The sequence below is a fragment of the Cydia fagiglandana genome, chromosome Z (assembly GCF_963556715.1).
Source record: "Cydia fagiglandana chromosome Z, ilCydFagi1.1, whole genome shotgun sequence".
NCBI lineage: Eukaryota > Metazoa > Arthropoda > Insecta > Lepidoptera > Tortricidae > Cydia > Cydia fagiglandana.
This window is the reverse complement of record NC_085959.1, coordinates 24,308,848-24,336,112: the sequence shown is the minus strand read 5'-3', so window position 1 is coordinate 24,336,112 and position 27,265 is coordinate 24,308,848. Positions and strand designations below refer to the sequence as shown.

The following is a 27,265-nucleotide window of genomic DNA, read 5'->3' as shown; positions in this document are numbered from 1 at the left end:
GTAGAGCTTTTCCACAATCTGCCTTTCATCGACGCCGAGAGAGCAGAATACTGGAAAACCAACTTTATTTTACCGTTACCTATTACGCTAGCGCCTACGCGAAATGTTTCAGAATGAAGGTCCGCCCATTAGTTTGCTATTTTGCCACCGGTTCGCATACATTGGTGTAGAGATTTGGGTTTCAGAAGTGTTACTTCAGTCCGCGCTTGTCCGCGCTTTCGTGAAAACGTGCAAGAAAACTGTTGACGCCTTGAACAATAAATAAAATAGACTACAACAATTAAAAAAATCATGATAGATAAGTTTCTACTTCTGGCAGTTATGTGCTGATAAGCTAGGTTTTAGGAGCTTTTTAGCTAACCGAAAGTATATTGTTTTTATTGCAAGCAAGGAACTTATTAAACAGCATAAACAAGTGAAGAGATCATGACCGGTGTAATTTAAAAATTATAGACACCACGGCGAAAATGTGTGCAACTTCAAAGAGGTAAAAATACCATTATTATTTTTCTCGTAACCTAAGTGGTTTCCGTAATTTTTTTTTCTCAATATTAACAACCTAGTTTTTTTTTATTATGTGTTATTAAAAATATTAATGCAGGACCGAAGCTTTTTGTTTGTTTACATATTTTGCAGTATTTTTTGTGTTACTTCCAGAAAAACACTAGCTGCCATGCGAACTACCTATTTATTTAGCATAAAACTGATTTCATTTAATATACCCACTATTTATGAATGGGCAATTACTGAAGAACGTGCAATGCGAAATTAGAATTGCACATAGTCTACAGGGTGATTCAGGAGACGTGAGCAGGACTAACACTGCGCATTTCGTAAATTATAAGCAACTGTTTCGTATTAGTATTAGTGAGGTTAACGTTAATTTTCTAGTCGTGTTGAAAAAAAAAGTTATTAATTTATTTACGACATGCATGGTCACCCTACAATTAGAATACTAAACTACCGATATTCTGTGTCAAATTGAATGTCATCACGGTCTGGTTACTTTTGAAAACTCGTATCTCACTCAAATTTGACAGTTTATTTCTTTGTAATCATAATGCTGTCATTACGGTTAAAGAGGTTTTATGTTTATTAATTAGGTCTTGTGGGGTGACCATGATTGTAGAGAATTAAATTTGCCCTCGCCAAAAAGTTAAAAAATTGGAAAAAGTGTGGTTGTTTCACCTGAATACCACGGTGATCGATCAATTATCAGTTACTGAGTGTGCAGGATCAGTCCTGCTCACGTCTCATGAATCACCCTGTATATATTTATTTGTCAATAACTATTGTGTAAAATTGTAGAAATCATTCAACACTTTGTGATAGGCCGTACTAAGAATAAAAAATATTATGACTATTTTTACAAAACACCAAGTGAAGAGCTAAAAAGCGCAGTAAGATCTTTATTATTTATTACACAAGTTTTTATTTAACTTGCCCTGTTAGTATATGCAGGCAGGTATATTATAATATGTCATATTGTTAGTGTGGGTCAAATCTTGGAAGCTAAATTGACCAACATCCTGTTCCGATTGAGCTGAAATTTTGAGTACGTATGTAAATTGGATGACAATGCAATATTATGATGACATGGAGCAGTGGGCCTATTTTTGTAATTCGACCACTCGATCTCGTGTATTTCTTTAGTTAATATCTCCACTACTAGGCATTTAAATTCTACTAATAGAATTGACATCGAGTGATCAATACCACTAGATTCTAAATTTTTGTCGCTCTTATCTCAAAAATTAACATTTCGCCGTTTTTAATCGATTTTCGAGTGACGAAATCGAGTGATCCAAATTCAAAAATCGACTCTCTGATTTGATGCGGGAGAAAGGAGGCGACCAAGGGAAATCTGTGATGAAACAACACAATTAATTGTGTTTGGGGTTGTTAGAACCGATTTTTGAAAAGCATTTTTCAATTAAAAGACATTTCAAGATCGCTTATCTTCTTTCAAGTTCTTTCTAATGCTAAAAAAAAACGAACTATAGTTACAAAAAATATACACTGTGAAATGGAAACGGGTTACTTTGTATAGGATTTTCAAAGTGATCCAGTTACATTGTCGAGTGCATGACAGAGAGCGGCAAATAAAACGTATATAGGTAACATACTTAATGATATTCGTCCGCTGCGTGTTAAGATTTGAACAACATTATAAAATGCTACTGTGTTGGCAAGAATTCCGAGTGGTCCAACCTGGCAAGTTATGATTGTTTCTCATCTGAATCGAATTCGAAATTAATAGGAAGAATTTAAAAAGCCGTATATAGGGCGTATACTTTATCAACAACAGAAATATTTTCTTTCACATATTGTTGTTGCCCCCACTGTTTTTTATGTTTGTTTTTTTTTTGAAATTTGTTTGCAATGTTATTTAACTCGTTTTCAATGGGTTAACATTATTGACGACCGATCCCTACGACCATTTTTTTTAAACATTGTCGAAATGTTATCTTCATGTTTGCCCGGTATTCTTGATAAGACTACCTATTTATATATTTACAGCAGGCAGGAAATATACCAGGTAATAATTTAGGCCAAATTAAAAAAAGTAGATTATACTGATGAGTGATGAGTTTTCCAACTTATCTTATTTTCTTATTAAAAATATCAGCAGGTTTCGGGTGGGAGATGGATCTGTTGAACCCTATAAATTTTATTCCGCTGTTTAAAATCCATAAAACGATAGTGTAACTCAACTTTTCGGTTGTTCGATGGCTTATTATTAAAAGACAATCCTTTCCTGTAACTTTTAAATACCTTACCTTACCTACTTTTTAAATACCATTGTAAACAGTGGAGTAGGTAACACTGCAAAAATACTATCCTTTTACTAGCTTTTTTAACTTTATTCCACTTTCCTGTTATTATGTAGGTACCTAATTACTTTCGAAATTTGCGTTTCAAATAACTGACTTAATATAACTAGTCAATGTTTTACACAAAGCGGAATCTGTCTTACTTAACAAAGGCTTGTCAACGTCGACTCGCGAATATTAGATAAGTATTATTAAAATCATTGTCCCTAATACAATTAATTATGTACATTTCTCATTATATTCTAAAACAAAGAATCTTATTGAGCGATTTTATTCTACGTTTACCGGAAACCTTTAAGAAGTAAACACGGTTGACCCGTGTTTACTTTATTTGTGTTAATTGTTTCAAACCTTCTCTAAAACTTTCTCAATTTTCAATGACGTGTGAGTGTTCTGTAAAAGGAACATTTTAGACGAATTAATAGTACATAATTATAAAAGCGCAACCGGTCACTATGCGAAGCAATTAACTATTAGTGTTGCCAATGGCATGTTTACAGTACTTATTCCTACAGTACAGATAGGTATCAATTATGATGTATAGTATATTTCACTCATAAAAATCGGGTAAATTCTTGAATCCCTTAAATAATACCACAGGCATTTGGACATTTCAAATAAAGAGTATCAAAGCAAAGATAACCCTGTAAGTCTTTAAATCCCCACAGATGATCGAAAACAATTTAAAGATGAGAAGCCATCGTGCGGGATTAGATAGACGAAGGACCTAACTTAAAACATCTGTTGCCCCATCCTATTCGCACTTAAATCGTGCCTATAAAAGTACAAAACGACGCCCCAGGGACCATCTCGCAAATTGTTCCGGCGATCTCTCGTCCGACCCAAAAGGATTTACTTCTGATGGCCAAGTGAACCTTAATTATATAATTCGTAGTTTCGTTTACTTTTTCCTTGTTTCTCTTTTTGTTCTGTAGCTCTGTATGTGATTACTTACTGTGTTTCTTCATTATTGTTCGTTATGGTTATTTAGTTTATCTTTTTTTTTCGATACTTTCAACATTGGTTTTACTTAGATAAAAGTAAAAAGGATTCATAATTATAATGTCAAAAGTCTTGGTTTGGACTTTAGACGTAATCGCTAATAAATTGAAAAACTTTGTAGTGAATTCAAAGTTTTGTTATTTTAACGAGACAAATTTAATATTTAAAAAATCGGCCATGTGGGATTCGTAACCTAGATTTCCGAGGTCACTCATACTTTTGACAAAATGTATTATTTTTATTAAAATTGACTCATGCTTGACCTTTCCGACCTTTTCGGAAAAAAATACGGTGCGATTCGGGAAATTAATTAGAGATTTACTAGATATGAAATAGTAAAGATATGTGACGTTCCGAGGCAAAAGGTCCCTTATGGCGGCTGGCGCTTACGCTATTATTAACGCCGCTCCAATATTCAACCGGGGCAATGGTACCTTTTGCCGTGGAACGTCTCATATCTTTACTATTTTATATCTAATGCATCTCTAATTCATTTCCCGAATCGCGCCGGTATTCAAGTTTCGCCTTTTAAACCAACTTCAAAAAAGAGGAGGCGGTTATCCATTCGACTTTCGGCCGCCATTTTTGTTGTTGTATGTGCACCTACGTGAGTTAAGTTAGAATTCCATCTGAAACGATGTGCATGTTTGTTTGAAGTAAGTCCAAGTACCATCATCAGAATTGGATTTCGCAAAAATGTGACCATTTTTGTCAAAATCCAGTTCTGATGATGGTATGTGACCATTTTTGTCAAAATCCAGTTCTGACGACGGTATCCATGAATATTTGAGGGAACTCCTCAGAATTGGCATGCATATAGCGATTTTGTCCTTAAACAGATCCCCACTATTTTTGTTACATCCTATAGATTTTTATTAAAGGTACAGAGTAGGTACTCAGAAGGCCTAGTGTGTTTAAATTCCTGAGAGAGGTATACGATAGTATTTATGATGCTATTAAAATGAATACAAAAAGCCATTGCGAGCTTTTTCACGTCGTTATCCATCCTTCGAAGCCGAACAGAAAAATGGCGAACTATTGTATTTTTCGAATGCCACTACGAAACAAGCAGTACATTGTCTGAAACTCCTCAGTTAGCATACAAATGTTTGTCTTACCCACGATCAAATGGTCTGTCCCTAAACAAAGATCTACGCGAAACTAGAAAGACTTCTTAATGTTTTCAAACTCTTACCTACAAGTCTAACAACATTGATTTTGTTTTAAAGGTATCGCTTTAAATAAATATAGATACCTGATGCCCTTTGAAAACGAGTGCCTTGAGTGCCATCATTTGTACGTACGTTTCAGCCGATAAACTAGGTAAGTATCCTCTTATTTTGACCAGTCTCGTATCATATTTATCCAGTTCACTATTTGAAATTAAGGATGACTCACGCTAGACCGGGCCGGGGCCGGACTACCACCGATCAGTCGTTATAGACAATGACATGTCGGACGCCTCGGCTCAACACGGCCCTGTGTAGTGTGAGTCATCCTTTAAGCGATAAGTAATCATAGTACCTACCTACATGGGGTTTTTTTGTGCCAAAATAAAATAAATATAAATTTGTATATTACTTTTTATACTTGTCATATAAATAAATGACATTGTAAATAAAATAATATCCAAATTATTAGTTTAACTTTAGTTTAGTTATATTAATCTCATTTACATAAATTCACATGGTTTAAATATAAGTAGGTACATTTTAGTTTACTTACATTATTATTCGGATGACTCACTTGAGACCGGACCGTGTCCGGGTCGTAGCTTCCAGCGCATTGTTGTCTATGGAAAGCATCACGTGATCGCCTGTCATGTCATATAGTCGCACCAAACAAAGTCTGCAGCGGATTTGATAGCCCACGCAGTGTAAGTGTTATGTATACGTCATAATTTCATAGAAGTTTGACGTTTAAAATGACACTTGCACTGCGTGGGCTATCAAAATCGCTGCAGACATTTTACGGTCTGACTATAGAAAAGTAAGCTCCGGGAGCTCCGGCCCGGACTCGGCCCGATCTAACGTGAGTCATCCTTTAGTCGGCTACGTGAGGTTTCGTTTTGCAAATTATGTTTAGCTCGCCTTCCTACTTTTACTATTTTTGAGCCAGTTCGGCATTTCTAGTAACTTTTAATCAAGCTGTGCTGTATTGCTACCCAATAGCCTGCCCTGCTATTCTATTCCGCGACACTGATGCCTCGAGGGCTAACGATGAATAAATTTTCCATTATCCCTCGTTTCCCTTTAACTTTTTCTTTAGCAGGTTGTTCAACCGGCTTAGCATTTTTTTAATATTTATAATTTTACAATTTTGTAGAACAATTTATATTTCCCAACGCGTCACATTCGGTTAAAGGGGAATATCAAAAAACTAGTTGAAATATTTCTTTTTTATCTCTGGGTTAAATTAAAAGTTTATCGTACACTTAACAACATTAATCAATTTATGGACTCATCTGACTTAAGGCCTGTGCACACCTGCTGCGTGTGCGTGACGTGCACGAGCGCGTGCGGCGTTGTAGTATACAGATCCTTATGAGAGATGGCACACCGCTTGCGTGAGGTATGCGTGTGCGGCTCCAACATTTTAGCGCACGCACACGCGCACGTCACGCACACGCAAGCCGGTGTAGCTCGGCCTTTACTGGCGTTATGAAGTGAACGGGCCGGGGCCAAGTTTATAATTAAAATTCTAAAACAGGTGTGAATATTCAATTCGATTTTTTTAGGTTTTCTGAGTAAACATGGTACAGTCGTTTACGTACCTAGTGGAACTTCAACAACCACGGTTCGGTTTGAAAGTTGATTCAGGAAAATTCGAAACAATCTCGAAAGCGGAAAGTTATAACGAGTTGTAAATACAATTTTTCTATTGCACCCCGCGGCTGTTTTACTCTTTACGGTCCAAGGTAAAGAAAAAAGACACTGATCATAGAAAAAGTAAAATTTTAAATAGTATTAAGCTTGAATTGAAAAAAATATATACTTGGTATATAACCTACCTATATGTGCGCAACGTTTGAAATACAATACTTTATATACTATTTCACTTTTGTATATATGTTTAGTGTTTGTGGTAAGCAAGCCCATTAACTTATAACTTACATGTTTGGTATATCTGTTAATGTAAGTTAGTCAATAAATAAATGAAAAATAAAACTTGCATGCACGAAGTGAAAGCTTGCGAGTGCAAAAAACAAGTTTTAAGGAACCTTCAGAAGTTGAAGTTCCAATATTTATGCTGGATAACTTAGGTACTTGCCGACTTCAGTTGCGATGGTGAACGTATTCTATTTTTTCATCCAAACAGTCATGACAACTATCTATTTTGGTGCTTCCTATACGACAACATTTGTTGCTCCACTTTTTTATATTTTCATGACACTTAACCCTTAAATGCATAGTGTTGCCAAATGTCTACAAACGATTAGACAGCTCACAGTTTTAAAATAAAAAGGCTTACGTTCTTGAACGCACCTTTATACCAAACGTTAAGTAATAGGGTGATGATTTAAGGGTTACATTTACGCAATATTGTTAATCTATAAAAATTACATTAGTTTTAAGACGAAAAGTCGGCAAACTTGGAAAAATCCACAAGTTGATAATTTTTAGTATGTGATTTTGAACGGTTTTTTCGGGGTATGTAATTATTTTATATTTAAAAACTTTATCATAGGTATATCACAAATAGTGTACCTTTCTAATGGTAGTAAAAAAAATCATTTATAGATTACTGAAAATTACATATTTACATAAATATGATTTAGCCAATTCAACTTCTAACACTGATTTCGCAGTGAAAATCGAAGTTATATTTTTTTAACTATTTTTCCTAGAATCGGTAAACAATTATGTGATACATTTATAAATTTCGGACACAAAGAAAAAATCATGCATTTAAGGGTTACAACACAACGAAAACAACGAAATCGTAAGTACGATTATATATGAAAGTTATTAAAATCAAGAATTGCTGATTTTTCGTCAAACAAGTTCACCATGGCATTTGAACTCTCAGCCAATAAATCAATACGCGAGAACTTTCCAAATGCTGAAATACATTGTTGTGGAGGGCTGAAAAGAAAGGCATTTCCAGCAGAGGTACGTACCTAGATGCCGCAAAAGATCCGAGTCAGAATAACTATTTCCACCGACGTAAACATAGTGCTTTTCTCAAACATATGGGGGAATACAATAAAAATAAAGTATTATTATAGCGAATGTCGTATATATGTTATGTTTATTGTTTACGTTCCTTCCACGATGGAAGATGGAATGCTGGGATAAAAATGGCCACTTTGCGTTTTTGACTTACGAACAACGTGAGACCATTGCCTAGCATGTTTGAGAAAAGGTTGTTTATTCCACTTTTATAAAAATATTCGGAAAAAGGGAAAAGCTCTTAGACTAAATTCTGAATTCACAAGAAAATTTGTCACAATAAGTGTCAGTTTGGCTATTCTCCCGAAATTTGCAAGAGAACAGTCCACCTACCCTACATGTACCTCTTGGGACCTAGCACGACAACAGCGCCATATTTTGTTGCAACTCATATTTTGTTACAACTGTCGGGCGAAAAGTAAAAATGCTAATGTTGAATTTCAATGAAATCTCATAATAATGATATCTATCATATACTATGATTTCATAATTTCATATTGTGGACGATGGTGGTATTGGCATTTACATTAACATTGTTGTTTTTAGTTACAAATGAACTTGTTTGTTCGAAGATACAAGCAGGTACAACGAAAAATTATCCACTTATTTCGTTGTCATTGTGTCTGTCTGTTTCATGTTTATGTTCTTTTTAGGACCGTATTAATCTTAAAAACAATCAACACCTTATACCATGTAAAACTAAATAGGTACATGCATTGCAACAGAACGCTAAAACAAAAACTATAGGGTATAGTATTTTTTTAGGGTACCAGCCAGTACAAAATATTTTGTTTTTTTTGTTATTTGCCCCAGGAGTGTGGGGTATCGTTAAATAGGTGTTTCAAAACGGTTACTCGTCGCCAAAAAACATTTTTTGATAAAGTTAATATTTTAAAATAAAAAATATCCTCCAAAAGAAAAAAAATACGTACTTCCCCCTAACTTTTGTATCATCAGTCTAAAAATATGAAATAAAGCTTAATAAATACTTTCAATGAAAACTAGCAAATATGATCGGTACAGTCGTTTTAAAGTTATTGCGAAAATCTTCTCTTCTTAGTAAAAAGTATATAATATTGATTAACTAGACCATATTTTTAGAATCACGAGCGATCTATCAATCCTAATAGAAAAAAAGGTGACCTAGAATTTCTTAAACTTTTTCTCATCGACTATTCGGTTTCCGTCATACAAAGTCTGTAAAAAATGCAAAATAAATGTACATAACACAGTATTGTACAGTACACTTACTTCAAATTAACTAGTTAACTGGTGAAATAGTAGGTCAATCCGACCCTTTTAGGTCGAGGTTATTTCATCTGACCCTTCACAGGACAGTTCATCCTGAATCTAAATGACCGTAGCGACGACAAAAAAGAATACAAAGACGTCTATCGTCCATTTTCTTAACAAACGAAGCAATTTACGAGACATAAACGTGGCATCAATTTTGAATGAGAATAAAATGGAAAAATTACTACCTAGATATATAATTATTATTTCTTTACTTTTTAAGTACATACCTACTAACTATGCTATGTTGCAGGAATGGCGAAACTAATAAGAGTTCCTAGTTGACTATGGACATGTTGAAAACTGAATTTAAATTCTTTACATACCTATAGAAAATAATAGTGTAAAAGGTGACGAGCACCTACCTAAAGTGTTGCTATGTATCCCCATACAATATATTTTTCTCAAACATGCAATGAAATATTGATGTTATGTTCCTTATAATAGGCTGCGAAGTATGACGTTTCCGGTGGGGCTAGGACAAAAGGTCGTTAATGGAATTTCATACAAATCTTGCAGGCATAGGCCGGCAAAGTCCTCTGTTTTAATTTTCATTTCACAGATATTTGTGACACAGCATCGTGGCATTCATCCATTAAAAAAAATAGAGGCTGTATTTGCTTTATGGTTCGTAATGACACTCTGCCACTACGCCTATAAAAAAAACCAAAAAACAATGTTTGCTATAATTTGCAGTGTTATTTGTATAAAATCAACATGAACTTAAATAATACATTATTAATCAAATTATATAATTTTAAATTATAAATTTAACTACACACAAATAAAAACATTTAAAATATTTCATCTAAACGTTAGCGGTCTACTCAAACACGCGTAGTTATTTTTATAAATTGTTATGGAGGTAAAGTTGAAAAATTTTCATTCTGTTTTATTGGATTTATGGTGCGTTGTTGATTTTTTACTTTAATATGAGTTCCGACGAAATAATGAAATTAATATTAATTGTAATCGTAGGTGTTGGAATTGGCAGCGTAAGCAAAATTGATTTTAAATAACTTGCTGCCTCTGCCGCCAAATCAAAGACGAAGTATGTATATGGTTGCTTATGGCAATTTTATTATTTGAGAAACTAAGAAAAATGGCTTACAATTTATTAGAAACAGTTTTGTGGCATATTTTAAATGAATGTAACTACAAATTCGTCAACACTGTGGAAATTATACTTATTTACTCCATGCATAAAGCAACGATGTATGTGAAACATGATATCAACATGAAAGACTATGTAAACTTATATGACGAAAACGACAGTCAGACGGATACAAGGCGAAAAAATCAAAGATACATGAAAATATACGGGTAGTAAAAATACACGACTCGTGTAAAACATACGCGTGATAATGATATAGGTACGTGTTGGTTATATTTTGGGTGTAGTTTACTTTTAGTTTTTTCTATAAATAAAACTGGGGTTTCGTGGATTTTTTATTTTATTTATTTCATTGCATGTTTGAGAAAAGCACTATACATACCTCGGCGGGAAATGGGGTTGCCCGCGCTCAGACCTATCCGGCCTCGCTTCGCTCGGCCGTCTATATGTCTTCGGCCGGCAACCCCTTTCGTTCCGGCCTCTGTAGTAATGTACTATTGCCAAAACGAACTGTATTTGGTAATTGTATTAATTAAAGGTAGACTGACATAAGAGTTATAATATATCGCAAACTCCTTTTAAAATTGTATGCACTCTAAAAGCCACTCTATTTTCGTCAATTGGAGGGATGACCCTTCATACAAATTGTTTTCGGAGCTCTGCATATGGTTACGGCGGGTTGGTAGGACTTTGGGTTATTTCTTTCCTATTACGACACTGCTAGAAAATACAATAAAATTACTAATATGCCAAACAATTAACAAAGAAATTGTTTTTGCAATACCTGCAATTAGTTAACTTCATATTAAATCTTCGTCTTCATAAAGTTTGTTTCCTCAGAACCGAATTAGAAAGTTATTTTATCAATAAATCCAGCATTTGTATTAAAAATGCCACTAGTATTTGATGATAGAACCAGACGAGAACGGAACATCACAATAACTGACACAGTCCTTTTTGTAGCGCAATAAGAGCGTGTCACATATTTTTGCGGCATTCGTTGAGTTATGAATGCCGAGTACCGATACTGATTTCAATTTCTGTTATGAAACTATTATAGATTTGGTGGTCTGTCAGTTGTACAATAGTGACATTTCTGGTCTAGAGGTGGATTGTTGGGCTCCAGATGACTGTACCTATGAATTTCGTGTTAATCGATTTGTCTTCTTCGTTAAGCTTGCTAAGCAAGTACGCGGTTACCATACAAGGTTGCTAATGTAATTGTTATCACATACGAGACGATCCGAAAGGTCGTTAATAATTTTAATGGCATTAGGTAGGTATTAAGCATGACGAGCGAGACTTAAGGGAGATTCGCTCTGTTAGGAGTTAACATATACACACTCTGTCATAATAGGCCAATCAAATTAGATATCTTCGAAGGATTTAGTCCCAAATGCGTGTAATCTGAGTTTGAGTGGTGTGCATTAATTTTTGCTCTTTTTCAGTTTTTTGCTTGTAGTTAAGAAACACTACGTCCAACGGAATTTTGTTATAATCACAATGAAAACTGATAATAAGTAATAATATATTGCTTAATATCAACTCGTTAAAATTTGTAATTATTTTTTCTATTATCATGCTAATAACCACTTCCATGCATGAAGCAAACTCGGATTATATGCTTTTAGGATAGGGTTGCCATAAGTGTGGGGGCTCAGACCGGGACATTTAACGAAAACCGGCCAAGTGCGAGTCGGACTCGCCTTCCAAGGGTTCCGTACATTACACAATTTTCAACAATGTATATTTTGATGTGAAACGTGAGTGAAATGTTTAAAAAAGACCCGTAAGGGACGATCAAAAACTAAGTAATAAGTCCGACGCACACTTTTCTGCATATTTCTAATAGGTTTTTCTGTCATCTATAGGTAAGGAACTATTTAGTATTTTTTTTTTAATTTTAGTAGTTTCGGAGATAAAGAGGGGAAGTGGTAATTTTTTGTCTATTTACTTAAATTACTTCTGAACTATTAATCTTAAAATTATTAATAAAATATATTTGAGATTCCCACAGCTCTATCACTTGATATATAACACCATATAAAATTATTTCTATTCTATTCTATTCTATTCTATTCATATAGTTTGCAAAACTTTGTTTATTAAGTGTCTCATTTACCCCCCAATAAGTGTCCCCTATGTTTAAAATTCATTTTATTTACGTTACATGTCCGTCTTCGGGTTATAGATTGACATAATATATGTGTACCAAATTTCAACTTGACTGTCACAAATAATGTATGTAATGTAACTTAAATGAAAACGCGAGCGAAGCGAGCGCGAAATTTTTTCGAGATAATAGTAGGTAGATTTTTAGGATTTCGTACTTCAAAAGGAAAAAAACGGAGCCCAAATAGGATCACTTTGTTGACCGTCCGGCCGTCTGTCTGTCTCAATGCCCCCTACTAAATAACTATGATTTATAAACCGGGACAATTTGCTTATGGGCCGGGACACCGGGACATCATGCTTCAAACCAGGACATGTCCCGGCGTACCGGGACGTATGGCAACCCTATTTTAGGACCATATGGAAGCATTAAAATAATTTTTTGACTTGCTGGGAATTAATTCCCCAAATCGCTATTATTGGATCTAATTTGATTGGCCTATAAAGTTAACATTAACATGGCTGACGCAATGTTCATTATTAGCTCATGAACTTATAATGCAGTTATCACAGCGATGCGGATTCCGCAGTGCGAGCGGGAATCACTATAGATATGCACAGAGCTGCCTCGTTCGAATGCCGTTTGATAACCGCTTTCCCTGTCTAGGTAATAAAATTACGTTTTCAATTTATAAATGAGTTACTGTAGGCGACTTTCAATAATATGTACCAACTAATATTGTATTAGGTGGGTCTACAGGGGATCCCTTTGTTTGACATATAGTCATAACAGTGTATAGTTTGTCATAACTCATAATATATAATCATTAGTCCTAAAACTGAAACCGTAAACTTGTTTTGTGGCAATCCTGAAAAGTTACGCGTTTCTGAACCAAACAAATATTGACTAACGGTAACGGAAATGCGGACAAACAATACATTATAACATGACTTAAAACTTTTTGGGAAACAATAGAGACCCGGCTCTACAGACATCAAATATCTATTCATAGCGAAAATGGACAATCTATGTAAACGGTTGGTTAAATTAATGAAACCACGAAATGTAATACAGTTCTTATTCATGAATCATAATCATAAATAAGATAAATAATGAACGTATTAAGAAAGCTAGATAGTATTACCTACTCTCTTGTGTATAGGAGTGTTGTAGCAACCGTAGGTACATAGATATGCATGAGCTATTGAATTGTACAGAGTAATAATATATGTGGGTATATGAAACACTGTTTTCATGCATTGCATTTTAACACATATTTCTGCTGCAATGCGGAAGTTAGAATTAACGAAATAAAAAAGCTGTACAATATAATATTTAACTTATGTAAAAAATAATATTTTTCATTACTTTTGCTTCAGATGCAGAGCCACAATACACAACATAGTGAAAATACCTCTCCAGAAGAATATACAGTCGAAGATGATTACCTGACTAATTACTTATGACTTAAAAAATATACATTACAATTCACTTCAGAGTGACATGGACATATGTCTCAAAACTTTAAAAAAAAGGATGCTAAAAATAAATTACAATTGTAATTTAGCTCGAAAATCCTTAAATTTGTATTGTATCACCCTCATACTTTGTGTGTCACTGAATTCTGTTAATTCCAACACAACGTATATCAGTCGTCATTTAAGCGAAAAGAGCAGCGTAAGCAAAGAATTTAACTTCAGTGACAGTGCACGTGACAGGCACGGCTCACACGACGACTACGAGGAACGTGATACCGAGCATTCCGAAGAAGAGTCGCATTATACTAAAGTCAATTTCGAACAAACCCCATTTTACGATAGCGATAAATATGTACATATAAATAAAAAAAATTACGCCAACGAGCCCAATACTTACAGCAACTACGAAGACTACAAACATTTTTATTTAAGCCCTGCTAATCCACTACCAAATACGAATGTGAAATTTAAAATAAGTAGTAGGATAGTTCAGACTAAATATGGTAAACTGCAGGGCATAATTTTGGGCATGGATGAACATAAGTATTTAAGACCACTAGAAGTATTCTTAGGCGTTCCGTATGCCACTCCGCCAGTAGGATCAAACAGGTAAAATCGCTATTCTATTCTTCAAATTATACGGTCAGAGTTTGGTTACAGAATTATATTTATGTTACCGGTAATTTTAGAAGGTACCTAATTCAAACTCAAGTTTGGTGAAAATATCAATTAAGTGTCTCGTGGAATGTTTAGTAAAGCTGTTCTGTTATTCTTTGTTATTTTTTACAACATATACATTTTTAAACCAACTTTAAATCGCCCATTTTCTCATGAAATCATTTTGTACCATTTTGTAAGTCCGCAGATCCACAGACTACGAAAAACGTTTTATAGTGACTTTACAGAATAAGCCAAAATAACTGAATAAGTACCCAAATGTAACGTTGGTTGCTGTTATGCAGGTTCAGTCCTACAAGAGCACCATCTCCGTGGGATGGTGTCCGTGTCTCTGATCGGCCAGGCCCTGCGTGCCCTCAAAAGTTGCCCGACCTCCACGATGAAAGGACCATGTTAGACACTATGCCAAAAGGCAGACTGGAATACTTGAAAAGACTGATGCCTTATCTTAAAAACCAGAGTGAAGATTGTCTCTACTTAAACATATTTGCGCCCTTGCAAAGTAAGTTATGTAGATGGTATCAAAATTATTATTTTAATTGATAATACTGGCACCACATGTAGATTAAATTATCATTTTCCCCATCTATTTGGTCCGATTATACTAGATTTGCTTCAAATCACACTAAAACCTAAATCAATTTTTAGTCAATATAACACGAGTCAGTAACGGGTCCGGCCGCGTAGCCATCATGCCAATCGTTTACGGCCCGTAGCGATCGAAACCAAAACTGTCACTGTCGCACTAATATGAAAGAGTAATAGAGACACAAAGCGGTCGATAGCGATTGTCACCTTGGCTAGGCCGGCAGTATGAGAAATTCGAAACTATAAGAAGAGTTTAATCAGTATGAAGGAACCGTACCGTGATAGTTTAGTTAGATTAACATTTAATAAAAACTGTACCTAATAAAAATAACAAATATAAACTACATACATAATAACCTTGTTTTTGGCTGAGCCCACAAAGAAAATCGTATAACATTGTGATACCAATAGTTTCTCGGGTTAAAATTGGATTAACGCACGAGTCGGACGACTGTAAGTTTCAAATTGCTAAAATATAAATGTCAAAGGAATGAAATATAGCTAAATATATTTATAAGTATGCCCCAAGATTTAATAGTACTAAGTACTTTCATAAATTATGTGTCTATTTTTATTATATGACCTCTGAGGGGCTCATTCTGATATCGTTCAGTGTTACTATGTGTTTCAAGATAAAAGTCGTCTAATATAATTTGTTTTTCAGTGGATGAACTCAAATCAGCCATTCCAGTGCTGGTTTATATACACGGGGAAAGCTTTTCGTGGAGCTCAGGAAATCCATACGACGGAGCTGTTCTGGCCAGTTACGCTGATTTGATCATTGTCACCTTAAACTTTAGACTTGGTATCTTAGGTAAGTTTAAGCGATATATATGTATATAATATGTTATTGTGTCTGTTGAGACACGACGAAATAAAAACTAAATTGTGTTGCTCTGAAAAAGAATATTTTATTACGTACAGAGTACATACAATGATATTAAAAAATAATACAATGATAAATACACTACATAATCTAAACTTAAAACTAATTAAAAACTAAACTTAATTATAAATATAAGCAAAATAAATAAAATAATATAGACAAAAAAAAAAGAATTAAACTAATTAACTAAAAGTACCTAAAAAGTAAAAAACCTACAAATAAAAATATTGGCCCCAGGTCCGTGCCCTCCGGTAGGGTGCCCAGAAGGCTGGCGGCGTTACCACGCTGTACGGCAACGCCGATGCGTTAGGCGAGGTAAGCTCCAGCCTTCCGGTCACCCGTTGCGTCTATAAGGCGCTTGGCCAACTCCTTATATACGCTGTGCGCGCCTTGTCCCCACGGCCCAAGCGTCTCCACCCCGAACGGCTCAAACATGCAGCCGGTGTCTAGGGCTGCATATTTGCGCCGTTTGAGATTCTCGGCCGCATCGGCCGCGGCGCCAGCCCTGGAAGAGGTCCCTGGAAGATGGGACGATGCGAGCGTGTCCACGCACGTGGCGTCCCAGACGAGGGGTCGACCCAGCTTCCAGTGAACCAGTGTCATCATTTATGATATTAAAATAATAACAAAAACTGAAATAATAATAACTAAAACTCTTACCTGAAAGAGAATTAACATTTAAAGCTAATATTCCAAATCTTTGTATTTTATATCACTTGCCTTTGACATTTCGATGTGAAAACATGTGTCATAATTATCATAGTCATAGATAATCAATCAATACTAGGCATACAAAAAGGCTTTATTTACATATACACGCATATATTATTATAAAATATATAATAATCTTAATTACGCTATTAATTATTTCATCTAAATTAGAAGAAATGTAATTGAAGCTTTATCGAGGAACAAACTGCAAATGAGACCTGGCCCTAGCCAGTCTGTTACAAGTGAAACTAAGAACTTTGGTTCGCTTTGCTCGCTCTTTCGATAAAATTACTCGCTACGTCTGTTTGTTAATCAAAAATAATATACATACATAATACCAAACATACAGTGAGTCTGTCACGCAATCACTTACCTACTTACCCCCTTTAGGATGACTCACGCTAGACTGGGCCATGCCCGGGCCGAAGCGTCCGACATGCCATTGTCTATTACGGCTGATCGGTAGTGCTTTCGATCTAGCGTGTCCTTTATTCGTACAATTTTACTGTACTCAATTACTTAATTTATGCTTTATCTAATAAATTATTAAGTCAAAATGACAAATGAAGATAAACGAGGAATAGTTAATTGTGGCTTGTAGCGCGTTATGAATAACGCCATTAATTCGTAGGCGGGAACGATAGCTACCATACAATGCGCTCGACATTTAGCGAGGTTTGGAATAAATAGAGCTTCAAAATGGGACTTCATTTGAATTTAATGAAGTCCCATTACGATACATTTTCCTCCAAATTTTTTACAGGAATTAGGTGTACGTAAGTACCTAAATTAAAATACAATTCGCCATATTTGTCCGGTCATAGAATATCTTCATTAAAGTAAAAAATAAATACTTAACGTTTTATAACAATGAAAATTTGCCGTGGCAAATTCGGCAAATTATATATCTTAACCGTTCAATATCTACTTTTGAGTCTTTTGACAAAAACTTGTTTTATGAGAACATTAGATTCAGTCAAAAATTGTAGAAGAGGTAAAGTGAAAAAACCAAGCCCCTAAATTTGATTTTGATTTGAATGTGGTTTTTGGTTACAGTATTGCCAAACGTTATTTTTTGACAACTTGAACTATCTCATAAATTATAAATAATGTACGAAGCCACATATCGACATCTACATCAACTGTCAAACTCGGAGCATGACTTTTTATACTTAGTAAGGTCAGGTGGGGTAAGATGAACTATGGGAGAAAGGTGGACACTTGTAGGGACAATAAACAGTTAGAGATACTTAATGGTATTAAAAACATAATTAAATGATAATACTAAAAGTAAACCTAATTCACAAATAAAAATAACTTAAGAATATTTACGTACAAGGACCTTTCTTATATGGTTTCTCTTATACCGAGAAAAATAAAGTATGTTTCCCTTACCCCTCCTAACTTTACCTTTTTACAATATTTATAAGTCTTCGTGTAACAATAGCAGCTGTTGTAATTAATTATTTCACAGGGTTCCTTAATGCAAATCCGACGCCACATTTAAAAGCCCGGGTGGCGAATTATGGTTTGATGGATCAAATAGCTGCGTTGCACTGGGTTCAACAGAACATTGTGTTATTCGGAGGTGATCCAACAAACATTACACTAATGGGACACGGCTCAGGGGCCGCCTGCATTAATTTTCTCATGATATCACCCACGGTCATGCCAGGTAGGTAAACAAAGTTACCCTCTTTTTACAAGCTTTTATTTAACTTGCAATGTTTGTTCGGGACAAATCATGCAAGCTAAATTTAGACCCGCTTCCCATTGTTGGATTGAGCTGATAGCATAGGAACTCTGTGATAATACAAAGCAACCTCGACACCGTCTCGATGAGTATTAGTTGCCTGTTTGTTTTGTTGTTTAGAAACTATTTATCGCAACTCTTTCGTGTAAAATGAGAGATCAATAGTCGCTCAGTCAATCAATGTACAATGAGCGAGTGATATCTCGGAGACGCTACCTGTACAGTTACCATCAGTTTAGCACTGTCATAAACGCTAGCGTGAACGGAACTTACTTTCTATGCCTCTCGCTCGTACTGACAATATATTTAAAAAAAAACGGGTGGCACTCCGGGAGTGCCGGCAGAAGTGAAAACTCAATGACATTGTAACAGTTTTTCGATCAGGTCACGTGTTCGTCTTACAAATCTTACGGTCACGTGACCTGTCCCTAGTTTAAATTTTTTTCCCATCACAAAAAATGCACAGCGCCGCTAAAGAAGTTTTCACTTCAAAAAAAGTTTATTCACATACTAAGTACAACTCTCAACAAATATTCTTCTGCAAATTACAAATATTCTTCTGCCAGACCACAGAATGGTTTATTGGCAGACGAGTTAGTGCGAGCGAGATGTGTAGAAAGTAGAAAGTAAATAAAGTAGACGTTAGCCGTTAGCGTATAACTATGTCAGTGTTGACACTATCCGTGGTACGGCTACTGATATCCGCGACAGACCAACACCGCAAAATGCCGTTCATATCATGCTGTGTCTAGTGTGTAGATGAAGCAATGTATCTAACTGTACATAATTCGATATTAAAGCTTTATGTAGCAGTCACATAAAATCCTACCATAAAAGATTAATTAATGTACTTACCTATAAGATTTTTTCAGGTTTATTCCACAGAGCACTACTTCTCTCCGGTTCGGCGCTAAGTTCATGGGCTATTGTGGACGATCCAGTTTTTTATACACTAAAATTAGCAAAGCATATGAACTGTGCCATCCCAGACGACATGGCGAAGGATCATGAAATTATAGTTGACTGTCTGAGAGATGCCACCACGGAACAATTATTATCAATAGACATATCTCCTCCAAATTTTATGACAGCGTTTGGCCCGTCTGTCGACGGAGTTGTTATAAAGACAGATTTTGCAAAAGACTTTTTAACCACGTTTCCAACAGGGGATTTTCCTAGTTTCGGACCGTTGAACAATATGAATCAAAATCACAACATACATTCCAAGAGAAGTGATAGTGGAAGGAGACGTTTTCAAAATAAGTACGACTTGATGTTTGGAGTTGTAACTAGTGAAGCTTTGTGGAAGTTTTCAGCTCATGACATTCAAAATGGCATCGATCCAGACAAAAGAGACCGCATGTTAAGGCAAGACAAATAAATTAACATAAATTATAACATATATTCACTGCCTGTAACAATAAAACAATGTCTCACTTTGTTTTCAGGACGTATGTGAGAAATTCGTACATGTACCATTTAAATGAAATATTTTACACTATAATCAACGAATATACAGACTGGGAAAAGACGGTACATATTTGTTTTTATTGATGTAATTTTTGTTTATGTTAAATGTTTGGAATTCAAGCAATTATAAACAGCTTGGATAAGCAAAAAAATAATACAAGTTAGGAATTGCCTTTCCGCGCTTTTATCACATGTTTTACAATACTCAATGCGAGCAATCAAAATACCGGCAAATTATTTCAATAGGTATGTTACGAATAACTCTATGAAATGGGCATTATTAATGTGGAGCGATCATTATGATTATGGATAATTGACCAAGCACGTCAAACAAATTGAATAACTAATTACTTTGACCGTGATATAATGAGTATAATGACACAACCACCAATAGTCAGCAGTCTTAAAAATATTACTTTGGTATAAGTATATTTTACTTTTTTCAGATAGATTAAATTATTATGTAAACCTTACCAATAATCGTCATAATATGGCGGTCATAAAAATTGACAAAATAACACAGGGCATACCAAAAGACGGCGAACATCACACAACCTTTCACATCTCAAGACAACACTCGCTTAAAGTTAAAGTATGTGATAATTGTAAAATAGTATAATTTTTAAAAGATATTGATGACAGTATCTTATAATTTTTTAAATATATTGACGGCAATATCTTTGATAAATTATTCACTTACTATACCTACACATTAACTTTAAACGAGTGTTGTCTTGTGACGTGAAAGGTTGTGTGATGTGCGCCGTTATTTGGTATTATTTTGACAATTTATATCGATGCACTTAACCTACTTGTGACATAAAAACCTTGTGTACCTACGACTGACCATAGGAGCCTTAATTATTTCGCTACAGCCATTATAAGAATCTGTATCTTCCTTAATTCGAAACAAAACAATAATTGTCAAAATAAAGGTTACCTAATACAGTATGTAAATAAAAGATGCTATATCTAATTAACAACAATTTTTCGTTTTAGAACTTGATCAATACAAGAGATGCGACTGTGGCAGCGTTTTCAGATGCTCAATATGTGGCACCATTAGTCCAAAGCGGAGATTTGCTCAGCGGAGGGCCTAAACCAGCACCAAGTGACGAGGACGGGCCGCGTCGACCAACTAAGACATATTTTTACGTGTTTGACTATCAGACGAAAGACGGTTTTTATCCACCGGTAAGTGTAAAATAAGTATTTTGTGTTATAATTATACAATTCAGTATCTTGGCTGCATTAAATATCATAATGAGCATTTAGGGATTAAAACAACATGGCCGTTATTTATTGTTTCGGAGGATAATAGACTTATTTTGATGCTTCTTACGTACCTCTATGTACGAGTATATAGGTACCTATTAAACAAATAGGTAGGTTTTTGCTTCTTGTACTGTCAGATCACCTTGTTCAGCCATGTCTTGTCTTATTTTTAAAGAAAATGGGTGCCGTCCACGGTGAAGAACTGCCATATATTTTTGGAGCTCCAGTCGTGGAAGGGTTTGGTCATTTCCCACATAACTACACGAAGTCTGAGGTTGCACTGTCGGAATCCATGATGCTCTTTGTATCTAACTTTGTGAGAAATGGGTAAGTGATTACCTACTTAGTAAATTACTTTAGTAAACTGTATATTAACTTTTGCTTTGTACCTACCGTAGCGCCTGAAATTGGCTTTAAATAGATATAGTTTAGATTCCTTCCAACAATATAATATTATCAAGAAATATACCATATACTTATGATTTCATATACACTCTATATCAAATCGCTGAGCATTAGTAGCAGCTTAATACGTAATTTATAAAATACAATACAATAATAATGCAAATATATTACTAACTAACCTAACCGTTCATTACTTTGGTGGTTAGTAGGGGTCTGTCTGTTTGTGTGTTTGTATGTTCGCGAGAAACTCAAAACTACTGAACGGATTTTCATGCGGTTTCCACTTATCGATAGAGTGATTCTTGAGGAAGGTTTGTGCATTATTTCTTAAACCCGTGCGAAGCGTAGTATAATATGAAATTAAACAAAGTATAACTAGCAATCCGCCCCGGCTATGCACGGGTTACAAAACACCTTAAAAAATTGTACACCTAAACCTTCCTCAAGAATTACTCTAATGACAAACAGTTAAACACTTGATTAAATTTGTATCATCTCATAAGTGTTTGCTTGTTACAGAAATCCAAACGACAATACCAGACAGGAGGTTTTGTTGCCAGCGTCGAGGGAGCGTAATAAATTTCGAGGCATAAATTGGGAAGAGTACGACTCCACGCACCAAAAGTACTTAGAAATAGGTCAGTGATACGCGTAGTGATATACCTACGGCCAATATAGGGAGAGGATATGTAGCGAGACTTGATGAGTATCTCTTTTCAACTAACTATGAAAAGAGAAGGGTCGCCGACCTGTTTGTAACTTCGTTTGTTTCTTTAAAACGTTTCTAGGGTTTTATGATACCCCGTGTTTTACATGGATTTCACGGTGAAAAAAGAAAGATATATGTTTTGCTCGACTTGGCGGGGGCACTGGCGTGCCAGATTTATAGTTGTCATATTTATTAATTAGTTGTTCTTCAACGATCAAGCAACAGTTTAATATTCGGCATCAATTTAAATTACTAGGACATTTTTTCATTCGTATTGATGTTATGGATGGTTCGATAATTAAAAACATTTGCTTTGACGATTCTATACAAATAAAGTTGACACTTGTTGGATTTTATTACATTGCCTGGTTAAAAAGGTAGGTAAATATAATATGAGCCAAGTCCAAAATAAAATAAAATCAGTTTCAATATTTGTTTGTTTTATAAGGGGGCAAAGTTATTGTTTAACCCCTCCTTCTTATAGTAAAAACCGAGCAAGTGAAAGATGCCAAAATTGATCCACGACGAGTGTAGTCAGTGATTGAAAAATTATAATTTTGAGCGTTACGAGATTTCTAAGGCAAGGGTACAAATTTTGTTTCCGAGTGAAATACAATCTTTTTTCACTACGCCAACTTGAGGAAAATATTAACCTTAAAACATTACAAATCGAATCCAAAGGACTGCTATTGAATATTTATAAGTAAAAATCATCAGTCCATGTCATCTTACCAACTTGATGACGCAAACAAATATTTTACTCTTGTTACGCACGTATTATTAAGTCGAATAAACGCTTGATATGTTTCTATCTAGTTCCAAAAGAGGTTAGATCCGTTCACGCAACGGTGACACGCCTCGAGGCAGCCGTGCGATTCGGGCTTTGGCCCACAGTACACTTCGCGCTCTTGACCAGTAAAGGTGGTGCTCCATTAAGAAAATTCTCGAAAATTGGATAGGAATATATCGAGCGTTTATTCGACTCAATACCACATGAGTTTCAAAATAATTTGAATATGTCATACATTCAATACCTATTTATATCTGTCTATGGTAGCATAACATAAACAAGACCGAAGTGATCCCATAAGTGTTCCGTGAACAAAGTTTTGTACGGAACACTAAAAATTGAGCATGCTGTCAAAAAATATTTTTGTTCCTCTCATGTCCTGTCAAGATGCGTGTAGTACCTCGTACCTACATACATAGTGAATCCAAACTATTTGTAAATCTATTCTATTATTTATATCTGCGGTAGGTATTAAGTCTTACTTTATTGTTTAGGTATGAAGCCGCGTCTGAAGAACCACTTTAGGGCCCATCAACTTTCCGTGTGGCTGAGGCTAGTCCCCGAGTTGCACAGAGCGGGAATGGAGGATATCGCTACTCGACATAACCTGTTTAAAAACCATAATGAGCAAGAACTATACGAAGGTATCGTCAGGCCTGACCCTTTGGCGAGAAATATCAACGACAACGATCAATTGAAACGAGTCAATGGATCGGTTTACGCTGACGCGGCTTTGACTACCGTCGATACTATTCTGGCCACATGCGTTACGCTATTACCAAATAGTAGGGACGTACAAACTATGAATGCCACAGAAAACACTTTAGCTAATTTGGAGGCAGCAGGGTACGCCGCCTATTCAACGGCATTAAGCGTTACCATAGCTATAGGTTGCTCACTATTGATTTTAAATGTTCTGATATTCGCTGGAGTATACTATCAGCGAGATAAATCTAGGTCGCGGGGAAAACAACAACGCTTTAATGAAAAACATTTTGAGACTATCTCTGGAAAACATTCACATTACCACATGGATCCGACGCATACTCCCAGCTTAGTAGTAGACGTGGAAAGACACAATCGGAAGAAGCATCAAATGGGTAGTGATTCTCATTTGGCTAACCTGAACTTTAAGGGTCCGCTGAACGTACCGAAATCGCCTCCGAGTCCGTCACTTAGTATAGAAAATATGATGATACCCAGCAAAATTGGAAGTAGAAACAGTAGTTTTAGATTGCCCAACGTGAGTTATACTCATATGGGTGGATACGGCACGATGCCAAAGAATTTGAACCAGTTTAATAACTCGCCGCCCTCACAGGAGTTGAGACAGCAGAAATTCCTGCCTCCGAACGGTTCGGCTTCGCAGGGCTCCCCCTTAGGGCGGGAGGACGCAGCGAGAGGGGGGCCTCATGCCACTCTCCGGCGCGGAAAGAGCCCCCACCATGCCTCGAGTCTGCCACAAGCAGCTATTGACGAAATGAGAGTGTGACAGTTAATTATGTTTGACTCTACTTAAAAACTCTGTAAATATTTCAACATGTGACTTGAATATATTTTGAAATAAAACTATGTACATATTGGCTGAATTTCGTTTGTTAACCTGAATTCGTATTTCACAATTACATGAGTATTATAAAATTATATGTAATTAAATTGTGTTTCATTAATATTTGTTTACAATTAATTCAAATACGTCGACGTTTATTAAGATTGTTTATCACTTGTGTTATATGGTGTGTATATTCTTTGTTTGGCTTCTTAGCTATTTGATACGTAGCTGACGTTGAAGTATACCATAAATATTAGCCGTATAAAAGAACATTATTAGATTATTTATGCCACGTTGTCGTTCTGTAGTAAGCCCCGTACCTAATGTTAAATTTCTGGGCTTCCCTAAATGTTCCATTGGAGGTGACATTGTACACAATGGAATCAAAAAGAGGTACCTTAAAACGATCATTTTGCTGCGAACGTCTTGCGGTCGACGATAAACAAGGTCATAAAAGGGTCTTTGTTTGGTTCCCGGGCGGGTATGGCAGCCGCATACGTAATTGGAATTGGAGAAAGACCAGCCGGCCTAGCCAAGGTTACAATCGCTATCGCTTCGACAACGAAAAGAATTATGTCTCTCTATCACTCTTCTATATTAGTGCGACAGTGACAGTTGCGTTTCGATCGCTACGGAGCGTAAGCGATCGGCATCTTGGCTACGCGGCCTGTGCTGTAGACAGTATTTATCACATTTTTCCTATTTTGATACTTAAATACTTAGTACAATTTAACAATAACAACACTTAATTGAATCATAATTGTAATTTTTTCACAGAAGACGAAGCGATATCTAGCGACGCGGCATATTACATTACATACTTACTATATAAAGTATACTAGTTTATCGATTATTACTTATAAACTTTGACAGTCTCGACTTCACAACCACCTGACGTCTATATTGGTGACAGATATCGCTCCAAATTTCACATATATTTTTCGTTTTTTACCTTGTAACTTACCAATCTAACCAGTCCTACCTTAATCCGGTCCTAGGTTTAACTAACCATCGCGCACCGAAACGAAATTTATGATAACTACCGACCCAGTTCCACTTCAGCCTAGCAGTCATCTCGCCAACGTCAGAAATGCGGGTTCTTGAGGCAGTATGGTGTTCCGAATACGATCTGTAAGTAAACCTATTAAAAAAATACCTATTTTATTTCTACGGCTCATGGGAGCCTGATGGGGTCCGCTTAGCAACTAATCCCAAGAATTAACGTTTTTCACTAGTTCTTAGGGTTCCGTACCTCAAAAGGAAAAAACGGAACCCTTATAGGATCACTCGTGCGTCTGTCTGTCTGTCTGTCCGTCTGTCACAGCCTGTTTTCTCCGAAACTAATTGTAAACATGGGGGGGGGGGGGGCACTTTTGGAGTGTAAATGAGATAATTATAAAATAAAGTTATTCAAATTATATCGTGTTACATATCAAATAAAAGAGCTCAATGTGAGAATCACAAATATTCTTTTTTTATAATTTTAAAATAAACAGTTTAAAATTCAGGAAAATAGGCAAAAAATGACCACCCCTCCCCTTTATCTCAGAAACTACTCGGTTTAAAATTTTGAAAAAAATCCATAAAATAGATCTTTACCTATAGATGACAGGAAAACCTATTAGAAATATGTAGTCAAGCGGAAGTCGGACTAATTACTTAGCTTTTGATCCGACCCCTACAGGTTTTTTAAAAGCAATTCACTCGCGTTTCACATATAAAAATTACATTGTTAAAAATTGAGTAATGTACGGAACCCTTGGAACGCGAGTCCGACTCGCACTTGACCGGTTTTTACGAAAGCGACTGCCATCGGACCTTCCAACCCAGAGGGGATACTAGGACTTATTGTGATTAGTCCGGTTTTCTCACGATGTTTTCCTTCACCGAAAAGCAACTGGTAAATATCAATTGATATTTCGTACATAAGTTCCGAAAACTCATTGATACAACCCGGGGTTTGAACCCGCGACCTCCAGATTGAAAGTCGCACGCAAAAACCACTAGGCTAGTATACAATTTCTACAAGGGGAAGAATAAAATAAACTAACGTTCTGATCATCATCAGCACTTCTTCTTCATCAAATATGACTTTTTTTAGAGTAAATGCTTGATTTGATCCTAGCCTATCATCAGAACTGGGTTTTGACATAAGTGGGACTATATCTACTTTCAATCAAAAATATAATTTTGAAAACCATGGAGTAACAAACATTTGAAAAAAATGAGGACCTCCTCAAAAAAATAGGTAGAGTTTGTCAAAATTTTCATCTCAAACGGTATTGCCTAAAAATGGCCAATAAAAAGGCGTGCGCTTCTCCTAAGGGTTGGCAGTATTCAGCAACTTTATGGTTTCATTTCTTCGGGCCCTTCATCAAAAAACTATTTGCTAAATGGAAAGTGCCGATTTGACTTCGAGGGCGGGTCTGTCACAAAATGTGA

At 35.7% G+C, this 27,265-nt stretch overlaps 1 protein-coding gene across 1 annotated transcript; it reads left to right on the top strand.

The window, feature by feature from the left end:
- Positions 1–220: 220 nt before the first annotated feature.
- On the top strand, positions 221–24,927 carry LOC134679419 (neuroligin-4, Y-linked-like). The gene is made up of 11 exons (XM_063538318.1): positions 221–487; positions 13,908–14,615; positions 14,969–15,186; positions 15,937–16,086; positions 18,344–18,544; positions 19,495–19,990; positions 20,071–20,155; positions 21,092–21,286; positions 21,543–21,694; positions 22,292–22,410; positions 23,766–24,927. Exons 2-11 carry the CDS (start codon positions 14,032–14,034, stop codon positions 24,761–24,763), a joined length of 3,198 nt encoding a protein of 1,065 aa, XP_063394388.1. The 5' UTR covers positions 221–487; positions 13,908–14,031; the 3' UTR covers positions 24,764–24,927.
- The last annotated feature ends 2,338 nt before the right edge of the window (positions 24,928–27,265 follow it).